At 32.1% G+C, this 21,363-nt stretch overlaps 1 protein-coding gene across 5 annotated transcripts; it reads right to left on the reverse strand.

Annotated features, from left to right (window-relative positions):
- Nucleotides 1–821: 821 nt before the first annotated feature.
- LOC129307738 (uncharacterized) lies at nucleotides 822–19,152 on the reverse strand. 5 transcript variants are annotated; one of them, XM_054948613.1, is made up of 3 exons: nucleotides 18,527–19,152; nucleotides 18,359–18,443; nucleotides 822–881 (listed from the first exon to the last, which is right to left on the reverse strand). In XM_054948613.1, the coding sequence occupies exons 1-3, from the start codon at nucleotides 18,665–18,667 to the stop codon at nucleotides 841–843; spliced, it is 267 nt and encodes an 88-aa protein (XP_054804588.1). In that variant the 5' UTR covers nucleotides 18,668–19,152; the 3' UTR covers nucleotides 822–840. The 5 variants fall into 5 exon arrangements, 3 of the variants coding, with proteins under 3 accessions (XP_054804588.1, XP_054804589.1, XP_054804586.1); XM_054948614.1 differs by lacking the exon at nucleotides 822–881 and adding an exon at nucleotides 16,567–16,902; XM_054948611.1 differs by lacking the exon at nucleotides 822–881 and adding an exon at nucleotides 16,567–16,915.
- Between the last annotated feature and the right edge of the window lie 2,211 nt (nucleotides 19,153–21,363).

Genomic DNA, 21,363 nt, shown 5'->3' on the forward strand with positions numbered 1-21,363 from the left:
GAAGTATATAGGTTGCATATATAAAGCATAGGAAAAATAGAAGCGAAATAGCGCTTTTTAGCCAAACTGGGCTATATGTCGCGACATGTGACACATGTGCCACAGCATATTTTATAGAGCCCCCACTTCTCGTTCTATGACATGCACCGTGCCATATGCATGATGCGCCCCAACATGTATATCAAATTTTGCTATCAAAACAACACGTTTGATTTGAACTTTCGACGTGTACCAATTTCGTATATGATGTCCGATTACGACTTAAGTGTGCCCACACGCAGCTTATTTTAAAATCTAGCAAATGACATTAGTTTCATTTCAATCCAATATCTTATTTGAAAGTTGAATGCCTGGACGCAAAATGATTGTATTAAGTCATTTTAACTCACCCAAGTGCCCTAATTTCAAATCACCTATCATTAGCCACTTTTAAAACTTCAAATCTAATGGAACACTTAACAGGTGATTAACTATTCACACAAGTAATAACAAATATATACACAAGTTTGGCTAATAAATTTCCCTTAAACATACACAGTAAGGCTATTCCACACATTTGTACACATTTACACATATTAGGCCAAACTCCATGCTTTTTCACACACACACACACACACACAAAACACACTAACATATACTTGAAATAGTATCTTAGCCCTCAAAATGCACCATGGTTCACATAATTACACACTATAGGGCTAAGTCACATATGTGATCATATAAATGCATCATGCATTATAAGTAAATGTAATCTTATGGCAACTTATATACACAACTACATTCATAAACATTTAAGTTTATTACACCAACTCAAATGGCCTGTCAGTAGACCCACTACTCTCAACCTAGCTCTTTCCCTTTATCGCTTCTACTTTCAGGTTCTATAAAAATGGTAACCATAGGTGAGATAAACTTCTTAATAACCCAAAATAATTCATTAAATGTCTAATAACAAGAATAACCATATACAAGTAAATAAAACAATTATAATAAATTCACAAATATTCATTATAGGTATAAATATACTTATAATCATTTTCATGAAACCAATCACACACTAGTATGATCATCTATCCACCAAACCTCTAAGGTCCCCGATTAAACCCATAGGCTCTTAGACCAATCACATAATCATCGATCCAAGCTCACTTTCAGTGATATAAATACCTAGTCAAAGGTATTCTATCTCACTTTTAAACTATGAATTTCCCCTTGAATATAAACATATGATAGGGGTGTCGTTAACTCCTAACCATACCCTCATGGGCATTAAGGAGTTGCCAAACGGCTCGGATGTCCCATGGTAATAGTACTAAATATAATGTTGCACTGGAGGTCTTATGGTGTTAGCCTGATGATATGAATTTTATTTCACATAAATGTCCACTCATATAGGATAAACTCCCACCCTCTAACATAATTATGTCATTCTCACACACATATATATTGGACATAATGGCTTGTGACATTATGTTTAGCTTAAGTTTTGATATGATTTTCAAAAATGAATACATTATTTGTCAAAACATGAGAAAAATATTTGCATGTAAAATGATTAACTTTCTCAAAGCATGATCTATCTAAAGATAGAATACAAGGAATGAGATAAGTGAAAGATACTTATCAATTGAATAGATTCTAATTTCTTCTACTTTAGTTCAATTCATTTATCCCATTAGATTTTCCAAAATTTGTCTCCCTTGCATGCAATTTCCTTCTGATGATTGTTTAGAGACTATGATAGTAGGTCTATCATTCACCATCATCATGGAACTTTGTTTTACTCATGAAGTCCTTAATGTTTTAATTATTTTTCTCATGAGTTGTAGTTTCTACCTTGTTGATGCATTTGTGGCTAGCTTTTGTCATTCTTATGACTGAAGCTTCTTCGCATGTTAATGCATCATGTTCTAGACTTGTTATGATGCATAACATTCTTGTGTTTAGTATTTTCTTACAAAACCAAATAACACTTTCTTTTCTTCTTAGTATCCAATTTTATTTAGATCCATAAAAAAGAGTTAGCTTGTAGGAAATGTGTGCTTACGTGAAATAGAATTCTAACTCAAATTGAAAGTTTTTATGCATAAAAACCATGTATGCATGAGGTCCTATGTTAACAAAACATTACCATGGTTCAAAAACAAATATAAAATAGTAAGTTGATTAAAGTGCTAAAAGCTTTTCAAAAGGGACAACTCTTGTTCCTATTGCAAGGAGAGTAATCTAAAAAATTTAACTTAGGTGGAGGAATTTTATCTTAAGTTTACCTTATCTAAAGTACTTGATAAATTTTATTTTCTCACCTAATATTGAGTTTGACTTCTTGCTTTGGGTGTATATATTCAACATTTCTTAAAAAATATGGATTTAGGATGTATGACCATTAAGACAAGCTTGAATTGGCTTGCTCAAGTTCAAGACTCTCTAAGTCAGGGTTGAAAACCCTAGTTGTTGAAACTTAGACAAGCATGTTATCATAAAAGCGGGCATGTGTGAATCAGGTTAAGTGCAAGTTCAAGCTAACATACTAGGACTGATGCAAGCATGTGTTACCATGTAATTAAGAGTGAATTATATCAAAGAATCTAACCCTTAACTAAGCACTAGATCAAATATGTGCATATACTATTCTAATATTGAGTCAATTTTTAAGAAAACTTAGAATATTTTCTTTCACAGGAACACTCAAACCTGTGTGCATCTTGTCAATCACCAAAACAATAATTGAAGAATAAAGCAAACAGCTAGGCAACACAAACACAAAAATCACCAAATGCTATAATTTGAGAGTCAAAGAAACTTACTTAGGCAAATAGCTAAGCAAATTAGGTTTTGCAACTTTGGGGGTTTGAGTCAATGAATAGAGGAATCTCTGCTCATGAACCCATAAATTCCATGAATGAATAGGGGATTTTATAGTAGAACACTCTATCATATGAAAAGGGGCAACACAAATGCTTTCAATGGCTAGGACATGAGAGAAGGAAATAGATTTTTTTAGGGGGATACTTCGAATATAGGAGGAGAACAGTGAAGAAAGAAGAAATTGGGGCGAGAATGGTTAAGGAAGCAAAAATTATAGAGAATGTGTGCAACTCTATTTATGTATTCCCAAAGCAATTCATAAGGCGATTTGAAATTAGAAACCTTAAGTTTGATGGTTGTGTTAATAATTGTCAAAATTATATCATATATTTACAGTTAGAATCTTAACCATAATATCTGTTGGAATACTTATTTGATGGTGAAAGCATATAACTATCAAACTTAAAAAATATTTTTTAAAAATACAATTTCTTTAATTTTTAGCACAAAATTTAACAATTTTCAAATAAACCGTTGAATATATATCGATATATATTTAACGGTTATTGTTTTTACTGTCAAATATGTTCTTCATTTTTTGCCCTATATTATTTTGTTAGAAAATGTGTCCTAAAGTCAATCATTGTACTATGAACATTATTATTTAATAAATTTCTTTTTTATTATCATATTAATTGCATGTTCACCAAGATAAATGTACCCTTGGATAAACTATAGTGTTTGTTCTAAACTTCATAGTCATAGGCACTTAAAAGGGTACAAGGTGCTACATCGACCCACTATGAAAAAGATGAATGGTACAAGTTATAAGCTTATCTCATATATAACCATGTCACTAAGTCCTTTGACCTGAGATCATCATGGATTCCTATACGATGATTACTGAATTTTGACCAAGTTAAAAGTCACCTTTAACCTAGTGATCATAAATACTATAATTAAGTTTAGTAATATTCATGTAGAGGAATATGAGTGGTCAAGATAGAATTTGTTCCTCACATTAATTGAGATTTATTACTAGGCCTCTCAATGAGGAAGACTGAGAATATGTATGACCATATTATAATAGAAAGGGTTTTTCTATTGTTATAGTCAGTCCACTCAGAGATCGAAAAAATAATGGTCAGGTAAAGGAGAGTGACAATTCTATGTCTCGTACTTGACCAAAATATCGTGTGATAAAAGGAATGTGATATAGTTATATGATATGCCACATCAGATCATCGATCCTTATATGAATGAGGTTGTCACAATATATTGCTAGAAACCATCCGTGACTTGTGGGCTAGTAGTATTATTGGGCTATTGCCAACTTCATATAGGCCTACAGTGTTGCACACAAGAATAACCCAACTCGAGCTATAGTATTTAAGTTCACTGAATATGGAATATGTTTAGATTCAATGAATATAATGCTTTATTTAAGATGAATGAATTATATATATATATATATATATAAATATTCATATGATAAATATATATATATACATATTTATATAAAATATAAAATTCAAAAATATAATATTCTTTATATATATATTCGAAATATATATCTTTTGTGTGTGTGTGTGTGTATGTCTGATATATATATATATATATATATAAGTTTTAAATTTAGTTTTATATAATAAAATAAATAACTAACATGATATGAGAGGATATCATATCAGTTTTATAATTTAAATTTATGAGATAAATTTAAATAAGATATTATATCACAAATTTAATTTATGAGATAAACTAAATTTTATTTCATTGGCTTAAGATATGATTTTTGAAATAATTGTGATTATTTTCAAAAACTCATAAAGGAAGATAAAAATCCTAATCTATATAATATAGAGAGGGACGAGCTTCCAAAGAGAGTCAGAAAGAGTCATGATGATAAAACACAGTGAGAGCTATGAAAATACCCTAGACAAAAAAGAATGGAATGTCTAACTGAAGCCATAAAATTATATATTCCAAGGCTTTTGCAAAGACAAATGTTGGGAGCGTTAGCACATTGTTCATATTGAAAGCTATTCATGTGGATACTGGTAGAAGGAACCAATCTATATTGTCAGCTCTTAAGATCTAAACGCTTAAAAGAAGCTCAAAAGTTTGACATACAAAAGGTGCTTCTTCTAACCACCTTAACTTAATTTTCCATTCGGTCCATAATCACAGTTGGAATTTTTAGTTTTAATTTTCTGTTATGCCCCTAATCTAACATATTCAATGTTTATCCTTTTTACTGTCAAATATTTAAGTATCAAATATTTTATATTCTATAGTATTGTAATTTTCATTTATCATGTAATGATTCTTCAATGATATTACTTAAATTCTAGAAATGAAAATTGGGATGTTACATGAGCATTTGAATCACCTCCATTTGACATCAAATGAAAAAGTTGCGAAGTGTAGAAGTTGGGTTTAGAGTATTGTCATAACAACATGTTGCTATCATGCAAGTTGCAACATGCGCTATGATGGATGGCACGTTAGCCATACTGTATGGTACAATAAGTGTTAGCTATGGCGGATGACAATTTGGCTATGGCAGATGTCCTTTATACCACATGTCGCAAAACAAATGCAATTGGCCACAGTAGATTGAGCTAGAATATTATTTTTGACCCTTTTACCACTATTATTTTTACTTCCATGCACTTTTAAATTATTCTCATGCTTCCCGAATGCCTTTAGCTCTTATTTTCAAGTGTATGATCTATCTTATAACTTTGTTTTGAATTGCAAATACATTCATGATGGTCAAAGAGAATGCTATTTAAATATGTAATTTGAAATCTTTTAACCATCGTTGACCTTAATAAATGGGCTTGCTTCTTTTGTACTATAGTTGGCTTATTTAACCATGGTTAACCCTTTCTATTATGGTAACATTTAGTGTAAGTGAATTTTTTTTAATTATCATGGTAGTGTAGATTATTCTATGGGATAATTAGGAGAGATTATATGTCTCACATTAATCATCCAATCTTCATTTATAAGTTTAAAAGTGTTCCACAAAAGACACTTCAAAATTCAACTTCCTACACATTACACTTTCCCTGATTGCAAACAAAACCTCTAATCCATTCACCTTTCACATTTCAAAAAGCCCCTACACACCTAGCTAAGCTTATTCTTCCTTATTCTACACCATCAAAATTGAGCTTCATCCAACCTTGTGGTGGAAGCTCCCATTTAATTGAAGATCTAACATTTGTCCAATAACAACCATATCATTATTAATGCTTTCCTAAACTACTCTACATGTAATTGATAAGTCACATTTATTACACACTTTTTCTTGTTTATTATTGGCCAAAAATCATGTTATATTTGTCCAAATTACACACTTATTGCATTGATTATGAAAAATTATCAAGTGCAAGATTCTGTACATTAGGGGCATTTGGTCATAAAAATAGACTTTTGAAAAAATGTTTAAGGATATTTTGTCAAGATGCATTTTTAAGCAAAAGAACAATGATCCACTTAGATTTTTCAAACTTATTTTAGAGCTCATTTTTTTAAATTATTTTATGAAAAAATCACTTATTTTTTTAAAAAATCTATTGTGTGAGTTTTTAAGATGTTTGTTTAAACTTTTAAAAATAATCAGAATTCAAAAAAATTGTAGATTTTTTATTATTTTAAGAAGCTACTTGAAAATAATCTAATACGGTACATGAGAAAAAGTGTTTTAAAAAGCGAGATAAGTGAAGATATCATAAAATTTTTAAAAAGTATAATAATAAATCATTTTTTTAAAACATAAAGGAAGATATCATAAAACTTAAAAATAACTAACTAATAATCACTCTTTTATAATTGTAACTAAACATAAAATAATGTCTGCTTTTTTATAAAATTTCTACAAAATAAATCTCTTTTTATAGAATTTTTAAACTACCTAAAAATCACTTATTTTTTTAATTTTAAACAAATGAGCCCTTAGACTGAGAGTAATTATTTTTATAAGTTGATAATTTTGAAAAGTCAAAGTTCAAATTGACTTGTTTTCTTGCACTTAGGCTAGGTCATTTTTGTGCATGTGTGGGCTTACAATTTTTAGGCTATATAGCACACCCCAAAGCCTCTTTTATGATGTCATAATTAATTTTTATTATTTAATTACATTATGCCACATATTTAAGAATTAATTTTAATTGAAAATGTAAATTATTATCCACATGATTTGAACTTTGACCTCATGTGTTACATTTGTTTGTGTAGGGTTACACACCTTAGATTTGGCACATAAGGACCATTGGATTGGAATACTAGATGAGTCAAGAGGCAAAATACTTCAGTTTTGAGGTGAAAGTACAAGCCTTGTATGGTCTTATACACATTATACCACACTTTAATTCTGCTTACTCTCTTTCTTAATTTTTCATTATCTTTAGCTTTATTTAATTCATTTTTCAGATCAATTTTATCTCAATTTTCATCCATTTTACTATGGTAAAGAATAAAATTACCCTACCTTATTTTTTATCCATTTACTTAACGCTAGAGTTAGGCCCTTTCACCATAAACTTGAATCAAACAACCCTAATTTCATTTTTAGTATTTATTCCACCTCCATTCAGAATTTTTTCAACCTCCACCCTTATCCATTCTCGCTTCATTATTCTTCATGTCTATCTCACCTTTTCTCCTTCATATCTCATGATTAAAAAAAATAGACAAGGAATAGCATCTTATAAATCCTAAGACTCCACTTTAGAAATGTTTAAATACTCACGTTTGCATTTCATTAGTCAACTAGGTTTTTAATTAAATCTATCCATTTAGTTTAATTAATCAAAATCATTCAACTCTTACTTAGTTTAGCTCACTAGTTAACCTTAATTAACCTTAGTTGGCCTCCTTAGTGAAGAATGACCTAAGTTGTCCTTAGTACTATAATAATGTAAACTTAGTTATTTTGGAATGTAAGCAACATACACCTCTAAGATCTAGCATCATTGCTAGGAAGGCAAGGCTAGATTTATTTAGGCTTAAGTGGTATTTTTATTGCATTTGTGTTTTTCTATGTGTAACATCCCAAAAATTTTAAGACTTAGATTTATTTTAAAAATAAAATAAATTATCTATAATTAAATTAAAATTCAGAATAATTTGATAAAGGTCCAAAGTTTGAATTTTACTAAGCAAAAGTTTGGTTTTATTTGATTTTTAACTATAAAAAAAATTACCAAAGTTAACCCATGCTTTGTGCTATAATAAAAATGTTGAGCCCTTTCTTGTAATTTTTCCAAAGTCTTATATTAGTTTTTTAAAGAGAAACTAAACGCAGAAATACAAAAAATAGAACAAAGAAAGAAACAAACGGATGACAGAGTGAGAGGAAGAAGAGAGGAGGAAGAGAGGGAGTGAGGTTCGGATCTAGGAAGCTTTACGATTGTTGCGAGCTCGGCTATGCGATAGGTAAACTTCCTACTTCAATTCTCTTCTCTCCTTCTTTGTTTTCTTCAATTTTAGAAAAGGAAATTTTTAAAATTTAATCCAAAAGGCTTTATTTTTGTAAGCTTTAGTTTCCTTGGGTCCTTGGGAGGTTGTTTTGAGTTTCTATATGATGCCCTAATATTTTGAGCAGGTAATTGAATGAAAAATAAAGTTTTAGGGCAAAATTCAAATCTCAAGAGGTTGGGTTTTGCTCCTCAATAGTTTAAATCTATTAATTTAGTTATAATTTTACTATTTGATCCCAATAAGATTTAAATTAAGGTTTGATTTTTATTATAAGAGCTAATGGTGAAAGTTGATGACACTAAGTGAAGGTTTTTAATTGATTAAAAATTGTACGAATTGGAAATTAGCTTAGTGATGGATAATAAATGGTTTTGGTGGTTAAGTGATACTATGTGAATGGTTAGATTAATTTATGGACCATTAGAATGGATTATGACTCATTGACCCAAGTTGTGTGGTATGAGTTATAGTCTTCATTAATCCTATTTGTCATGATAAGTGATATAGATCACTTATATGTTGTGGGAATTGTTGGTGGAACTTATTGAAAAGTTAAGGAATAAGCCAAGTCCTATTTTGTACAATAGGAACCCTTTTTCTAGCAAAGGGTTGAGGTAACAGGGGAATTTATAGTAGATAATATTATTTAGCATGCATTACATGTTTTAAATAATTGAATGCAAATAAAATGTGTTTTAGAAGGGTTTATAGGGTATTGCTTTAATAATAATGCATCTATGTTTACTATCTATTTAATAATGATGTTACTTATGGAAATAAGATTATTATCATATATTGTGATAAAAAAATGAGGAGTTGCACTTAGGAAAGTGCAACTAGGTTTGGTGCCTAAGATAGGCTAAGGAACCGCTTAAGGGATGAATTATGAGTGTTATATTACCTTGAGTGTTGAAGTGGTCAATACTCAGGAAAGGTAGAAAAAGGGTAGGAGGCATGATCTCGGTGGGAGTTCACCAATAGAAAGATGTGATCTTGTGATATTCTATGGCTTATTGTCAGTACTCAGTGTTGCCTTTCGTATTGTGGGCTCAGTACACTAAAGTGGTTAGTGGATTGAGTGTTTGACACCTCTCAGCGAGAAAGGGAATCCAGTATATAAAGTTTGAGGTTGAATGCCTAGGCCAAGGTAGCCCTCACATGGAGAGTAAGTGGGACTGGCTCTAGGAGGGAGTTAGCTTTGACTGCTCAAGATTCACATCAAAGGCATAGGCAGTTCGGTGGATTAGATCATGCCTTAGATTATGTTTTGTACTTGTGGAGGTACAAGTAGGTATGGGGTTTACCTACGAGTTAAAGAGTGCCAAGGGAATTCTGTTGGTCATGAAAGGCCATACCGGCCTATGTCATGCATTCATGTATTTTAAATAGCTAAATTATATACTATGTTGAATTTATTATTCGTTTATTCAATTATGGCTTACTTTGTAATAATCAATGTAGATTTCTCTATTACTGAGACTGTGGTTGTCTCACCCCTTTCTTTTCAATATTTTCAGGTTTAGGTGAAGGAACCAATGGAGCACGGGGAAAGGAGTAGAGTTGGGGGTTCTTTGTGAATTGTAAAGAACTACAACCCCTTTCTTTTGAGCAAATCTATTATAATGTATTTATGATTAGGGTGCCAGTAAGATGTGATTATGTATATGTGTATGAGTATGTGTGGATTGTATGCCTTATGTATGAATTTTTGTTTGCTTGTAGACTTGTGGTTAGGAAACTTGGCTATAGTGTGTGGTTTTGATGGATTTATTTAGTAGACCAAGTTTCCACTACAAGCAAATATTTATTTTGGTATATATGTGATTTTACAAGCAAATGCAAAATGGTTGCATTGCAAATGGTGTGCTATGGGCAAACATATACCTTGGATAGAGAGAGTGGATGTGTGGGACCCCACGGAGATCTCTGAGCCAAGTGAAAATATTTAGTGTGTGTATTCATATGTGCATATGATATTTAGAATGGTTTTTTGCCACTCTTATTTAATTTGTGAATTTTGGGGATCTAGGGTCCATTTTGGAAAATGGCATCCGCGTGGTTAAATTTTGATATAAAGGATTTTTCTATCATTTAAATGTTCTATCAAGTGTTTTTAGTCTTATTTGACATTTCTAAAGTATTCCTACAGGTTTGTGACCATTAGGATGAGAGTTGGACAATTTTGAAAATGGTTTTTAATAAAAAACTGCACTTTTGCATCCGGCTATCTAAATCTCAATCCGACTGTTAGATTTTTCTAAAATTTGGTTCACAAGTAAAACCTTTTATAAGCTTCATGTGGGCTTTGAAATCATGTCGATCGAACACCGGATGGAGAAACGACACACTCCGAAATTTGGTCCGGAGGAGCTGTCATAACAGCAACAATAATGAAGTTGCAACATGCACGAAATTCAATCCATCTATTGAATCTTTTCAAAATTTGGTATGCTAATAGTACTCTTTAAAAGTGACATGTGGGCTTTAGAATTTCTCAGATTGGAGGCTAGACGATAAAATGGTGCACTCCAGAAGTTAGTCCAGAGGTATTGTCATGACAGCTAAAAAACTGTCATGATAGCAAAAATGACCAAACTTATAACATGTTTAATTTTTAATCCAACCGTTGGATCTTTTTAAAATTTGGTAAGTTATAGTACCCTTTGAATGTGACATGTAAGCTTTAAAATTACTTCGATCAAGAACTGGATGACAGAACGGTGCCTCCCAAAAGTTGGCCTAGGAGATCTGTCATGACAGCAATTTTATGCTATCATGACAGCATCTTTTGACCTCGCTTTTGTATAGCTTACTTCCGTGTGCTATAGGTAAAACCTATAAATTTTTAAAAAAAATGTTTTAAATGTTTATTTTACAATCATGCATCTGTTTAATGATTTAAATGATTTGTTTTCTAAGTTGGTTTTAAGATTAACTCCTTAACCACACTTAATTTATTTGAATTGTGTGATTTTTGGATAACACTCGAGGCAAGTGTAACACTATTTTTTTGTGAATTTTTGTAAAATTTCATGTGTTTTGTTAGCTTAGATTTCAAAATGAGCATAAAACTAATTTTCTTTGTTTCTCCAACTTTTTAGGTGAATTTTAAAAATTTGTCCAAAACTACTCTATAAGAGAAAGTTTCTCAAATTTGGTAGTTTAAAATATTTTGTGTTAATTTGATTTCTATCAAATATTGTGATTTTTGGACTTGTAATTTGCTCTGTGCATATTTTTAAATCCAACAAAGTTAAGCTGTCTGTTTTGGAGAAATCTAGAGCACTAAGGCAATTTGTGTGGTGCATATCTCTCTTTGTACTTTTCTAGATTGGGTCAATTTTATCTCATTCTTCTCTTTGTTATCTTTGCTATAACATTTGTTTTAAGTGTTTTTATTTTCAAAGTCCCCAAGATTTTTTAATTTAAGGAAAAAGCTCACTAGGTCATTTTGGAGGAAATTTTGTCTCCAGAGTACTAAAGCCTAACTTCAACAAATTATTGGGAAGTTTTTATTCATTCAAAAATTCTAAAATTTTAATATGTTTTTTCCATATATCTCCCCTATTTGCTTGTAATTTTTTAGATTGATTGGACAAATGGATTTCTCTAGAGAGGGTAGACAAACTACTAGATGCAAAAATAGAACACATTTTTCAGCATTGACTGCACCCTTAATGAAGAGGGACATTATAACCCCCTTGATGAAGTCTCAATTAGGTAATTCATTGCACTCAATTGGCATGATAATCTATATGGCATGTATACTCCCCTAACTAATGTGGATTTGGAAATTAAGCATTCTTTTATGCAATCATTGCTAAAAAATCATGAATTGCGGATGTTCATAGATTCTTGCGATCCCTATATCTTTTTTGTAGCACAATGAAATCAATAAGGAGCATGTAGTAAAGTCCAATCTTGATTTCTTGTATTTTTTCTTGAGGGTAAAGCCAAATATTGCTACATGAATCATCCTCCTTATATTAGGGTGCATAAATAGAATCAACTTAGGACATTATTTCTTAAGAAGTTTATCCCTTCTTCTAAATTATCTAATATGAGAAAAGAGATCATTAGTATGGTACAAGGCTTTGATGAGCCTTTCTATGAGTACTATACTAGATTTCAAGGATTGCTAGCAAAGTGTCCTCATCACTAAGTACCTAACGAGCATCTTGTGTAATATTTCTATGATGGTTTGGTAGATAGAGATAAGATCATGATAAATGCCGCTTCCAATAGTGCTTTGGTTGACTTGTCACCTAATAAAGCTTGGGAATTGATAGAGAAAATGGCTCAAAGTTGTGCCTAATTTGGGAGTCTAAGTTAGCTTCGGTTAACAGTAGCCCTCTCATCATTAGCCCTTCTCAAGTTGATGAGATAGCCTATAAGGTTGGCAAAATGCTTGGTCCTACATTTAATGCTAATGTAGTTAATGTGTCAAATGTGAGTGTGCCTCCTAATACTTATAATGCCCTTATACCATTATCTAGCATCATTTTTAATTCTTCTATGTATGTAGAGGCATGTTGCCCTAGGCAAGATAATTATGCTTGTGATGTGAATGCTCTTTATAGGAAAACCAAGGCAATCAAGGAGGACAATATGGTAATACTTGCAATGCAAATTGGAGGACTCATCCCTATCTTTTTTATGGGAATCCACATGAAGATTTACAAGAGACAAATCAAGGAGGAGAGTACAATACTAACCAAGGCTGAAATACTAACTATGGTCAAGATTGTAATCCTTCATACTATTAAGGTAAAGGTAATACTTTTAACCCTCCAAACTTTAATAGACAACTTGTGCCAATTGATGGTTCATCTTCGTTTTCTCAATTGTCTACTAATTCTAAATTGGATATTATTATTAATGAGATGAATAATGATAAGCAAAATTTCAATATACAATTTTCACAACAATAATAGTTTAATGCCGCCACTTTTATTAGGCTTAATAAGTTAGATGATGTGCTTGATGCTCTTTACAAGCATATTAGTTCTTCTACTAATCAAGTTGCTTCTTGCAATGCCTAATCTCCTTCACTCCCTGATAATACCATGGTTAATCCCAAAGCACCTATAAATGCAATTGAACTTAGGAGTGGTAAAAGGGTTGGTAATGATGATGGTGATGTTTTGTATGAAGTTGTTGATGCTGAAAAATCTGAAAAAAATGATAAAGGATCCTTCTTGCTCTAATATAAGTAAAGATGGATATAATAATAGTGATGATGATGTGGAGCAAGTCTATAAGGAACTAATGCTAAAAGATGGCCAAGATAAGCTAGTGGAATGTGCTGGAAAAAATTCCAGCACCACTGTACATACTAAAAATCATTTAGCCAATGCTCAAAAAGGGAAAGAAAAGGCTCAAGAGGAGATACAAAGCAAGAAAATAGTGAGGAAGCTTCTATTTCCTCAAGCCCAAGTGCCTCGGCCTCTAAATTCCAAGAATATGCATGATAAAGAGGTAATAGACTTCTTTGCTAAAATTCAAGTAAATGTGCCTTTATTAGATGTGAAGAATTTTCTTAAACATGCTAAGTTCCTTAAAGATTGTTGCATTAATAAGAGGAAGTCTATTCCCAATGCTAGAGGACAATTACCTTATTTTATTAGTATAATCATGAAGCCACAATTACCTATTAAGTGTGAAGACCCTGGATCCTTACTATTCCTTACATGATTGATAACCTGGGCTCCTATTGGTTTGGGTTCTGCAATTAATTTCATGCCATATTCCATATATGCATCTCTTAAACTTGATTGCATTTATCCTACTAACATGATTTGCCAATTTATAGATAGGAGTGTTAGGAAGCCATATGGAATTGCAAAAGATTTAATTGCGAGTGTTAAGAATTTATTATTTCTTATGGACTTCTATGTGTTGGATATGAATAATAAGGTTATGGGGAAGATATCTTGATTTTGGGTAACTTTATGAGGACTGAACGAACATTTATTTTAAAATATGGGGATGATAAAGTTAACTTCAACATTTATGATGCAATAAAAAGGCCTTTTGAGGATTATGCCCTACTTGATGTTAATGCCATTGACACTTTGCTTGATAAAGCTATCGAGGACCATGCATTTTCTTAACTTGATCATGAGTCTACACTTGCTACCACTTATGTCCCTTACTCTTGCATTGATGCCTATGTGTGCTAAAATTGCTTAGATGTTGATACATGCTTGCAAGATACCTTCTCTCATGAATTGTTAAATGATGATAAAATTATCTACTCCGCTTGAAATTCATAGGCATAAAGAGGGTATTGTTTCTTGTGATATAGGTACATACCCTAAAGGGGCTAATTATAAATAATTTTCTCTACTCAAGCTTGATATCTAAGAGGTTCCCAAGCTATTAAAGAAAAATTCTACATTTGAGACCATTAAGGCCATGCTTCTATTGGCATATTTAAAGAGATCGTGGCAAGTGGTGAGGATGTGAACAAAGAAATGAAGATAGCTCAAGAACTAAAGGAGGTTAACTTGCATAATTCTTCTATTGCTTTTCATGATACTCTTAGTGATAGTCTGTCTTCCTTACTTTCTTGTTCTTGTGATATTGATAATTTATGCATGATTTGTCAAGGAACTTTTTCCTCCCAATTGAATATATTTTTTTAGACCAAAATATGCTTGAGGAAAGTTCTTTTATTGATTTTATAGGTTTACAAGTTGATATGATTGAGAATACTCTATGCATTTGTAAAAATTGTTACTGAAGAGGAAGAGCTCATGGCTAGTCAAGAAGGAAAGCAACAAGTTCACGCTTTGGAATTTCAAGATTTACCTTACACTAATGAAAAGCTTGTTCTTGATTTTTCTAAGGAGATTATTTCATGTGATCTTGCACCAGATAAAGAAAGGGAGTTATTTAATTTGAATTTTATTGATGGTGTATTAGATCTTTTATCAAATGATTTATACGATTGCATTATCTAGTTCATCTCTTGTGCAAGATCACTATTTTATTGCTTATCTTTTAAGACCTTTGCCAATTGAACCTAGGCCTCTGGATGGAATCAAAGGAGGATTCTATCATTCAAGCTCTTCGAAGGGATAAAAGTTTCTCATTAGAGATTCCATCTTCTATTTTCAGCCTCCATGATTGGCTTTAAGGTCATATCTCTCCAACTCACACTCTTTATTTGCTTTAACTATTCACTTAGCACAAATGTTGAGCACTTTCTAGTATATGCTTGCTGACACTTGTGCACACATGTGGATCAATTGATTCTTTCTTGTGATTGTGCTTTGTGTAACATCCTAAGTTTTCAAGTTGGGAATTAACAATGTTTCCAAGGATATTTTGGTCAATTTAGATAAATTACTGATTAATGATATTTATGGAAGACTAATATAGTTTTTAAACCCTTCGATGGCTTAGAAAAAGACTAGGTCAAAGTTTGAGCTAGCTATGGAATAGAGGAAGGTTTAAATTTATAAGGAACTCTCTATGCCATGCATCATGGTGGGCATGTCAATACGCCATGGCACACGTGTAAAATCTTCACTTATCATGTCACACCCCAAAATTTAAGGTGTGACCGGCACGAAATATGTGTGTAAAACCCATATCCTTTAAGCCTTGAACAAATATACTTTCATCCATACAAAACTATAGGCACACACACACACACACACACACACACACACACACATATATATATATATATATCTATATATTTATATTTATTATTTATTTTTTTATTAGAATTTTCATACAAATAAGACTTCCTGAAATGTATGACAAAGAACAATAATAATCAAATAAAAGGATCTCGCTCCCTACTAACATATATACAATCTTTAAAGAAAGATGAGAATCCTACCTACATTATACGCGAAGCAATAGGACTAGGCTATGAAATTTATATAAGGTTCAAATTTTTATCAAGCAGAACTTTTTTGAAATAATTCTTTCACTCCACTTTAGCAATAAAATGCCTCAAGTAACACCTTCATATACAAGTTCAACTTATACTACCTGAGGCCAAAAATATATTTTTTAGTGAATAACGCCCCAACAATAAATAATAGAACATAAATAAAATAAAAAGTTCGAAATAGATATGTAAGTTAAAGAAACAAAAACTTCCGTAAAAATTCAATAAGCTTCATAATAAAATTTCTCTATAAAATTTAAAGAAAATCTCAAATCATTGAACTATCATAGCAAATAATAATATCACTTGATTTCAGGAAAGCAAATAAATGAAATAACTATTTATAAGGAAATTACTAAATAAAAATCAATGGAATATAAAATTATCAAATAATTGGATTCATAATTATAGGGAGAACAATTAACAAATGTGGACACACAATCCACAAAGGTAACTAACCAAACACGGTTTATGCCACGAAAACAAACATGGACACATAGTACACGAGGGTAAGGAACCAAACGCGGCCAAAGCCACGAAACAAATGTGAGTACGATGCTCATGAATAACCATCCCTCCGTTCCACATGCGTTGGCCATCGTATGGGGCTAGCACCTCCTATAAACACCCTGCTAGCTAGATGTGCCATGGCGCGCCAAGAGCTAACGGAACTGCCGTTAGCAATTAGTGTTCTATATAAAGTCCCTTTTTTAAAATCAATTTCAAACATACAAGAAAATCATCACTTTCAAGATACAGTTCTCATTCTTAAAATCAAACTCGCATGAATACTTTTAAGCATTAAAACTTGCCAGAATTAAATTTCATATCCAATGCTCATGCTTGTATTTATTGAATAAAAAAAATTTCAACGTCGAACTCACATGAATCATTCTCTGTATTAATCTAATATTTGATAAAATAAAAATCTCATAATCAAAGTTCAAACTTGACTTAATTGATCAAATAACATTTCAAATTTGGTAAAGCTAATTCTCAAAATAAAGAAATGTTAATTAAAAAATATCTAATAATTGCATTAATGCTATTAAAATAATTTCTAGAAAAATGTAATATTTTAATAAAGGAAATTTTGATTGAAAAAAAAATCAGTGGGAACACTATCCACTTACCTAAGATATTTTCAAATGTTAAAAGTCACCCTTTATAGCTTTAAACGAATCTTCTTTGCCACTTCAACAATGATGTCCCTTCTCTAAATCTCCTATTTAACATATAATAAGGTCTTAATGGACTCTCAACAAACCTAATAAAATTTTCTTTCATATTAACGAAAGAAAAATATAAATATAATAAATTTGAAACTCTTGAATCAAGATCTATACATAAGGATTTCTCCATAATCATTAAATTCTTAAATCAATCCAATTTATACTTTAAATCCTTCGATCCTTATAGTACTTTACACACACACACACACACACACACACTTTTCCATCCGAGACTTTGTTTATATTATACTTATCCATTTAGTTCGCCTCAGGCACAAATAGCTAAATTTTAATCGAAGTATATACATGCGTGCACACCCAAATTTTTATCATCCTAATATTTTGAAAATACTACAATCCCCCATTTTCTCTTATGGCATCCCAAAATAAGTTATAAAAGCAAACATCATGATTTATAAATCACCAACAATAAAACTCCATGAATTTCATTTGTCCCACAATAATTTCATAATAAATCTTTACTTGCAAATTTTCAAGTTAAATTCAACCAAACAGCACCCCAAAACAATCATACTTCTCATTATTTTTAATACTAAAAAATAAAAATAAAAGAAATAAATAATCAAGCAAAACCCTCATAACGGGCATTTTATCAAACATTTTGCAAGAATGAATCTTTTTCTTTCTTTCTCTTCTCTTTTATGCAAATATCATCGCAACAATTCCTTTCTAATAATTCTAGGATGCTACTACTTGAATAAACTCAACTTGCTTAGATTTCTACCACACATAACTTTACATAGTTCATGAAATTAAAGAGGAAAAACTCAAAATTCAAAATCATCATATTTCACCCGCACGCATAAATCCAGCAAAGAGGGACGCTTTTTATAACTACAACTACTAAAATGCTCACACATGAAATTAACAAGAAGTAAAGTTTGAAGCATCAAACCTGAGCTGGCAACGACAGAGAAGGGGAAGAGGAAAAGAGTCGACAGAAGCAAAGGAAGAAGAAGCTCAAGCACCCCTGGCAGCACCTACAGCAACCCACCGATAAAGAAGGAATAAGAAGGAAGTTTTTCTTTTTCCCGATCACCCACAGCCTCAAGTGACTCAATACCTCACAAACACCAACAGCAAAGAGACTACGCGGGAGACAAAGAAATGACGAGGAGGATGATGGTGATGCATGGGAATAGAAGAACCGTGTCAGTAAGGAATAACAGAGGGGGTGAGAATTTCTTTTCCGGCTTATCCACATCACCGATGATGACAGTAAATGGTGAAAGAAACAGAGGAAAGTCGAGTATGGGAAGATCTAAGCTCGCTCTCGCTCTCTCTCTTTCTCTCGGCTGGTCTTAGAATTACCAACGATAGAAATGGGAAAGATCAACATGAATTGGGAAAAAAAAATCACGAACCATGGCAGCACACATACAGCAGCATGCAAACAGAGAGGGATCAAGGAGGAAGTTTCCTACTACTCACGGTTTTGGATAGCAACAAGCAGAATGGAAGAAGCTATGAGTTTAACAAACCCCCCGCCATGGCAACGATCGACAGTGATAAATTGCAGGGAAGGAAGAAGACGAAATTGAATCAATGACAAGAAGATTCAGAGGCTGACAGGGTGATCGACCAAGTATTAGATACTTGAACCACAGCGCTCGCTCACATGACTGACGATCTGAACAGTGGCGAACGATGGATGGAGGAAGCAAATGAAGGACGATCTCTCTCTCTCTCTCTCTCACTTGGTCTAGAATTTTCCATAGATAGAGGTGAAAAGGAAGCCCGATTTATGTCTGCCATTTTTATCTCTTTTTTTAAGGGGCAAAAATGGTAATTTAAGTAATAGAGGAAAAATAAAATAAAAATAAAAATCTCAAATGCAAAACTTTAATGATAAGAACTAACAAAAATTCCACTACACCACCAATGCATGTTGTTGTTATATTATTTTTTTTCAACAATTTATAAAAATACAATAAAATTATCTTATTATTTAATCTAGCTTTATTATTATAATATGGGTTATTACATATCAGATCACGAACCAGACTGAAAATCAAAAGAGAGGAAATGGTGAGCACGAGAGGAGCGACGGAGAGGAGTTTATGGCTGCTAGGGCTTGCTTTCAATGTGATTTTAAATGCCTTACAAGATTGATATATATTGGGTAAGTCTTCCTTTCTTCTCCTTCTCCCTCTTTTATGTAAAATTTTTGACTTAAAAGGTATGTGGGGCTTGTTTCCAGTTGTTGTTAGGTTTAAACCGAACCTATTAGCTTATTTAAGATCTTGGGGAGTTAAATCAAACCTGTAACCCAAGGTTTATGAGCTTTATAGTAATTTAGAATCTTTGGTTAGGGTTTAAACGAATCCTATATTAGAAATTAAAGGTTTTAGACAATGTGAATAATTGGATAGTGATTTTGGTAGGTTGGGATGTTTAAGAGGATGGTTAGAGTATTTTAAAATGGTTGGTGTTGTTAGATGAGGAATTTGTGTGATGTGGGTACTTAGAACCTTGTGAATTTAGGGTTTATCCAGGGTGATAATTAATATTTATCGCTTAATTATGTAGATTAAGTGTTACTTGAGCCATATCATGCATATAGAGCATGTGGAGCTAACGTTGAGCCGGGATAACCTTTTTGTGTGACATAGGGTCGAGGTAATGAAATAATTTACACTATGTGATTATATTGCTTAGCTATTTGTGAGTAGATATATTAATTTGTTACTTGAGATTTGATAACCTTGCATATTACGAAATGTGATTTTGTGCATGTAAATCTATTTGCAAATGATGAGAATGGTGAAAGTTTTATATACACTTGTTGTGAAATTTGAAGTGTATATGTGTTATCTGTGTCGAGTGTTAGCATGATCATATTAGGGGGTGAGAATTCACTCGTAGGAAGGAGTAGTAGAAATCCCTATAACATGTATCTCCTTAATGCCTAGTAAGGCACGGCATTGGAGAAAGTCTCTTAGTATCCATGTGGGATATGGTATTAGAGAGTGATACTCCTTAGCATCAGTGATACAGTGTTAGAGTAATGACACCCTGATTCATTTGTGATAGGTGGGGACTATAGTCCAGAAGTAGGATAGGACACCTTTAGCTGGGTAATCCTACCACCAAAAGTGAGCTCGTATCATTGTGAATGTGCACTTAGTTTAAGAGCCTATGGTTTCAGTCGAGGTGATATGGAGGCTCTGATGGTATAACGATTATGCTAGTGATAAAAGATTTGGGCTCATAAAAAAGAGTATGTTGTAATATATTAAAAGTATCTTTTAGTACTTAATAGCTTTACTACCTTATGGTTGTGCATGTTGATTAATAGTAGTAAACTATTTTATTACTGAGACATTTATCTCACCCCGTGGTTATATTTTATAGGTGAGGGCTCTAGTAAGGGCAAGGGGAAGGAAGGGGTGACTAAAGAGTGAAGAGCATTATTGTGTAGCTCTTTCCTTTCTTCTTTTTAGGTTTGTAATGAATATTGATATTATATAATGCCAACTTAAGAACATTACATTGTTTTGTTATCACTTGTATAAGAATATGTGAAGTGTGTGTACCTTGGCCCAAGGTTGATATTGCTATGATTACATGTATGTGCTTGGAGAAGATAAAATTACAAGTGATATAATCAAAGTGATTTATGCATCAAATGACCAAATTGATATGTGTGTTAATTTTTATCCACCCCTTTATGTTGTTGTGAATTAGGGGTTTAGTGGTCATTTTGAGTATGAATTCTTATATGTGTGATATAATTAATTTGTCATGTTGTGTGTGGTCTATTTGAGGTGTTCAAAATGATTCCTGAGCTAATGACATTTAGTAGTGTGTTTTGAACACCTTTGAAAGTGTTTTAAAGTGAAAACATACTATTTTGGATTCGGGTGTCCATCTTTTTTAATGGATGATTATTTGAGTGTG

Source organism: Prosopis cineraria, unplaced genomic scaffold (genome assembly GCF_029017545.1).
Source record: "Prosopis cineraria cultivar Desert tree isolate PC_DT_omini unplaced genomic scaffold, ASM2901754v1 PC4, whole genome shotgun sequence".
Taxonomy (NCBI): domain Eukaryota; kingdom Viridiplantae; phylum Streptophyta; class Magnoliopsida; order Fabales; family Fabaceae; genus Prosopis; species Prosopis cineraria.